Source organism: Callorhinchus milii, unplaced genomic scaffold (genome assembly GCF_018977255.1).
Source record: "Callorhinchus milii isolate IMCB2004 unplaced genomic scaffold, IMCB_Cmil_1.0 Scaffold1, whole genome shotgun sequence".
NCBI lineage: Eukaryota > Metazoa > Chordata > Chondrichthyes > Chimaeriformes > Callorhinchidae > Callorhinchus > Callorhinchus milii.
Genome location: NW_024704742.1, coordinates 16,183,846 through 16,188,530, shown reverse-complemented (window position 1 = coordinate 16,188,530; position 4,685 = coordinate 16,183,846). Strand labels below are relative to the sequence as shown.

The 4,685-nt window shown below is 45.4% G+C and overlaps 1 protein-coding gene across 1 annotated transcript; it reads left to right on the top strand.

Moving 5' to 3' along the window:
• Positions 1–2,998: 2,998 nt before the first annotated feature.
• On the top strand, positions 2,999–4,310 carry hmx4 (H6 family homeobox 4). The gene is made up of 2 exons (XM_007891473.2): positions 2,999–3,328; positions 3,695–4,310. Exons 1-2 carry the CDS (start codon positions 3,112–3,114, stop codon positions 4,234–4,236), a joined length of 759 nt encoding a protein of 252 aa, XP_007889664.1. The 5' UTR covers positions 2,999–3,111; the 3' UTR covers positions 4,237–4,310.
• The last annotated feature ends 375 nt before the right edge of the window (positions 4,311–4,685 follow it).

The window sequence follows — 4,685 nt, the reverse complement described above, 5'->3', positions numbered from 1 at the left end:
GCATTTATTAGATGTTCATCTACAAAATACACAGTGTCTACACTGAAGCATTCTGAGACATCCTTTCGACATGAAAGTCATTATATCAAACGGAAAGATTGTTATAAAATCACTCGCTCTCCTTGCGGACCAGTCAGATAGACATACGAGGGTGTACATTGCAATATATATATATATCTATAGCGTCCTTCAAGTTGGTAGGACGTCTCAGAGCGCTTGACAATGCTGCCTAAGCAACCGAACTAGGCTGGGGGTAGGGGCAGAGGAGCGATGACCGATAGCACGATCAAAGAGATGCTGTGCATTCCTATCCTGAGCTGCCAGGTTTCTAAATGCAGCGTCTGAACCATAATGGTTCCTCTGCTGCGGTCGCTGAAGCTTGAAAGAATATGAATTCTGCTAAAAAAAAACAAACGGCAAACCTCTTCAGCAGGTTAATATAAAAGATCATTCAGGCGTTGACAAAAGAGACCTCGCTGACCCTATCAGAATGGAGCTTCAATGCACCGCGACAGAGCAACGATGGCTTTTTTTTAAAATACAAAAAAAGCTGAGTGTCTCCTCGTGATATTTTTGGGCGCCTGAACAGCATCATAGCTGAGAACAGGGTCAGAACTGGAAACCTCCTGAAAGTGGTGATAGGTTTTAGGCGATTCACTTAACAGTTTTAATTGCAAATATGCCAATTCTGCGAGAATACACTCAGCTATTGAGCCGGTAAATTGGAGTGGATTATGGAGGAGCCGAGCCTGTGGTAATTGTGGATGGAAGGAAACTGAGTTTCAGTCCCACCGTGGGAACGAGGTTAGGCGGGGAACCCACTCCTGCCTCTGGAGGTCACGCCCCAAGGACCAGCTCCTTCACAGTCACCACTCCGATCAAAAGCAGGTCTTATTTCCCCAAGGATTTAAGCAAAGCACAGGAAATACGAAGAGGTAAATACGGCGAGAGAGATGGAGGGAATGGTAAACGTGTTTTGTTGCTGATGCTGCTTTGCTCCAAGCATCCAGCCTTAATACAGAGTCCTGACGCAATGTGAGAAGGCTATAAGAGATCCCGTATAAGAGCGAAGCGCTCTGAATTCACAACACCATCATTTCAGTACAGTACTATAGGAGAAGTGGGTAAACAGATATGTAACAGGAGCAGGTTAGTTTACGGGACAGTGTGAACAAGCGGCCAATAGAATAAAACAGTGTGAACTGTGTGAGTCATTAAGCTCAGAGGGTTGAACATTTGGAAGGACACGAATGTACACAATATACTCAGTGATCAAAACGTGTGGAAAGAGCTGTGCTGGACTCAGCTGCATCGCACAGTGTAGTTGCGCTTTAACAAAGCGGGGTCTCTTACCTGAATGTTTGAATTTGGAGAATCGCCAATGGATGGCCAACAGCATGCACTGAAGCAGCTTTGCCGTGTTCTTGATCTATAATATTGATGACATGCCCAGCTAGGAGCCTGCAGGCGGGGGCCGAGAGAAGCAGGGCTATTACAGAACAGAGTGGCTAACCCCGAGCATTATGGAAATTGCTAACTGAGTTAAAAGGTCAGAGCTCTCACTGTCACTGTCAGACCCTTCGCTATTCCTTGTTCCGAGCAGGTAATATCATCTCACCCAATGACTGGCCATCTGCTCGTCTTCCCCTGCAACAAAATAATATAAAATATCAATGTATAGATGCAAACAGTGTGTGTGGGGGCGAAAGATCAAGATACAAGGCAACTCATTTACATTACTGACAGGATAGATGCAATTGATTGTAGTAACATAATTCATGCAACAATAGCAGAGCATGTGGAAGATGCCTGTATCTTGTTTGCTTGACCGATATCAAGGCCTGAATGAGTGCAAATTTCCTGCAGCTGAATGTCAGCAAGATGGAAGCCATACTCTTTGGCTCCTGTCAACATTTTCTCTCACATGGGTCTGAACTCATCAACCTCCCCAGGCTCTCCCTCAGACTCGCTGAATCCATGCACAACTTAGGCCTCAGGTTCGATCCTCGCTTTCCTTTCTACCCCACATCCATTCTCTGACCAGGACAAATTTTTCCACCTCCGTCACATTGTCAGCCTCCGTCCATACTTCCCAACCAATGCAGCACACATTTGTCACTTCCCAGTTGGACTATTCTAATGCCCTCTTTGCTGGTCTCTCTAGTTCCACCATATACAAAATCTAATTAATTCAAAACTCCGCTGCCGGATACTCACCCACACAAAACTCCATACCCCCATCACACCTGTGCTTGCCAGACTCAACTGGCTCCCAATCCTCCCACTCACTTTCCAATCCCTTCCTGCCCTAGGCACCTCCCTACCTATCTGACCTGCTTACCCCCCCACTCCACCACCCACTGCCTCTGCTCGGCTGGCTCCAGCCTCCTGTTTTGTCCCTTGTCCCCTCCTCTCCACCATCAGTGGCCGTGCCTTCAGCCACTATGCCCTGAAGCTCTGGAACTCAATCCCTCCACCTCGCCCCTCCCTCCTCACTTTCACAACCTGCCTAAAAGACCTTCCTTTTTGATCGTGCTTATGGTCACCTCCTCCCTCCCTCCCTCTCCTCTCCCGCTGGCTCAGCGTGAGACCCCGCCATTGTCAAGCGCTCCAGGACGCTACCCCCGCGTGAAGGGCACTATATATATAAATGCAAGTTGTGGTATGAAGTTGCCTCCAGCCGACCAATAAAACAAACACTGACTGTGTAATGGTTACTGCTCGACATTGCAGCTGAAATTAATCAGCATTTTTATCATTATCGGTTCTTGGTAGGAAGTTGCTGGTTTAAGCTTTGAGGATTGCACTCGCTCATGCAATCGATGCAGTGGATTGTGACTTCAATGATGGGACACGCTGTACTCCCGCCTTCCCTCGTTCCCCATTGGATCAATCTGGCTATTTACATCCCATCCAATGAAAGAATTCCAGCGCCGCCATTTTCCGACCGAGTGAATAACTTTGTCTGAAATGACTGACTGCAGCTGTAATCAGGCAGGAATGGTGCTGGCGGGACGAGGACGGCACGAAGATCATTATAGAAACCTTTAGGACATTAGTGATACAATACGAGCACGTTACATCTACTGGGCTTCATAACATCAGGGAATAATGGATAAGGAAGAGACCATTCAATGTCAGCCTCTGTCGCTGAAATTTACCATAGACAGCATCCTCAAGCCCAGTCCCAGCTGCAAAGAGCTTAAAAGCGACAATGCCAAGCAGCCAGCCATAGCCATATCAGAGCGTATGGCGGATTCAAATCCGCGGAATGAATCCACAAAAATGGACATTAGACACGTGAAAGACTACAGAAAAATGAGTCAAGGTAAATTGCACACCCGACACAATTTGTTCCGTCTTCTGCACATCATAATTTATTTTAGCTTTTGTTCTGGGGCTACGCTTTGCCTGTTAAGATTTAATACGACGATTCCGCTGAAAATATCCAATCGCATGCATTGATCCAATTCGGCCTTTGGTTTCAGGTTAGAAATCAGCAAATTGAGGGAGGTTGATATTTTGCATGAAAGGTTTAGTTGAAGAGAAGGTGCAGTTTCCGGAATTACGGTCAATGTTTACACGGTCTAAATACTCAGTAATTATATTCTAATGTAAACCCATATAAAAAAAGCGATGCTTATTAAAGTGATAGCACAATAGAAATCTGACTTTGATCGGTTTTGTGATGCAGAATCGATGAACACAGCTTATCTCACAACCCCTTCACTTCAATTCACCATTGACGCGAAGCACACTGTAAAAAACACTGAGCCATTTGGATCATTGGATTCGCCCGATAACAGCGACGATACCGCAAGGGTCAAACTCAGCAAGAAAACTAAAATACTCGCGAAAAAGAAGACGCGCACTATATTTTCCAAAAGCCAGATCTTCCAGCTTGAGTCGACGTTTGACATGAAGAGATACCTGAGCAGCGCCGAGCGCGCCTGTCTGGCGAACTCTCTACAACTGACTGAGACCCAGGTTAAAATTTGGTTCCAGAATCGCAGAAATAAACTGAAAAGGCAGCTGTCCGCCGAACTGGAGGTAACAAATACAACTGAACCTGTGCCCAAGATAGTGCAGATGCCAACCATGTACAAAGAGAGCAGCTTTCTGCGCAGATGTTTGCTGCCCGTCTCTTTCCCTGTCCTCTACCCGGGGAACAGCACGCCTTACCTCTGCTTCCCCGACGCCAGCAAATACCTCCACATTCTCGATGGAGACCTATAATCGCTTAGAACAGTATATAACTGTATCACACAAACTTTTAGAGGTCATTTAGTCACTGTTTATACTGTTTAACCGGGGGAAAAAAATGGTATCTAATTTGGTGAGGATTTTCCTCCTGTTTTATGTTTCCATTCACTACCTATTTGCCTTGTTTTGTCTCCTTATCTTTTCCACTCATCTTTGCGTTCTCTTTTCCACGTGCATTTACGTTTACGAACCTTTAATACACTCCGCATCCTTGATGGGCATTTATGTTTGTGGCAATTTTTTCAAGTAACAAATAATTAACTCAGTGACTGTTCTCTGTTTATCAGAACATGTTATTTGTTCAGCTCAAGTGCAATGTTGATCTACATTGTGATTTGTTGGATTTTACTAAGCGGTTAGCTGGGGGTGATGTAGAGACGTACAATGGATTTTAAGGGTTAACAGGGCATCTTTGTTTTTAA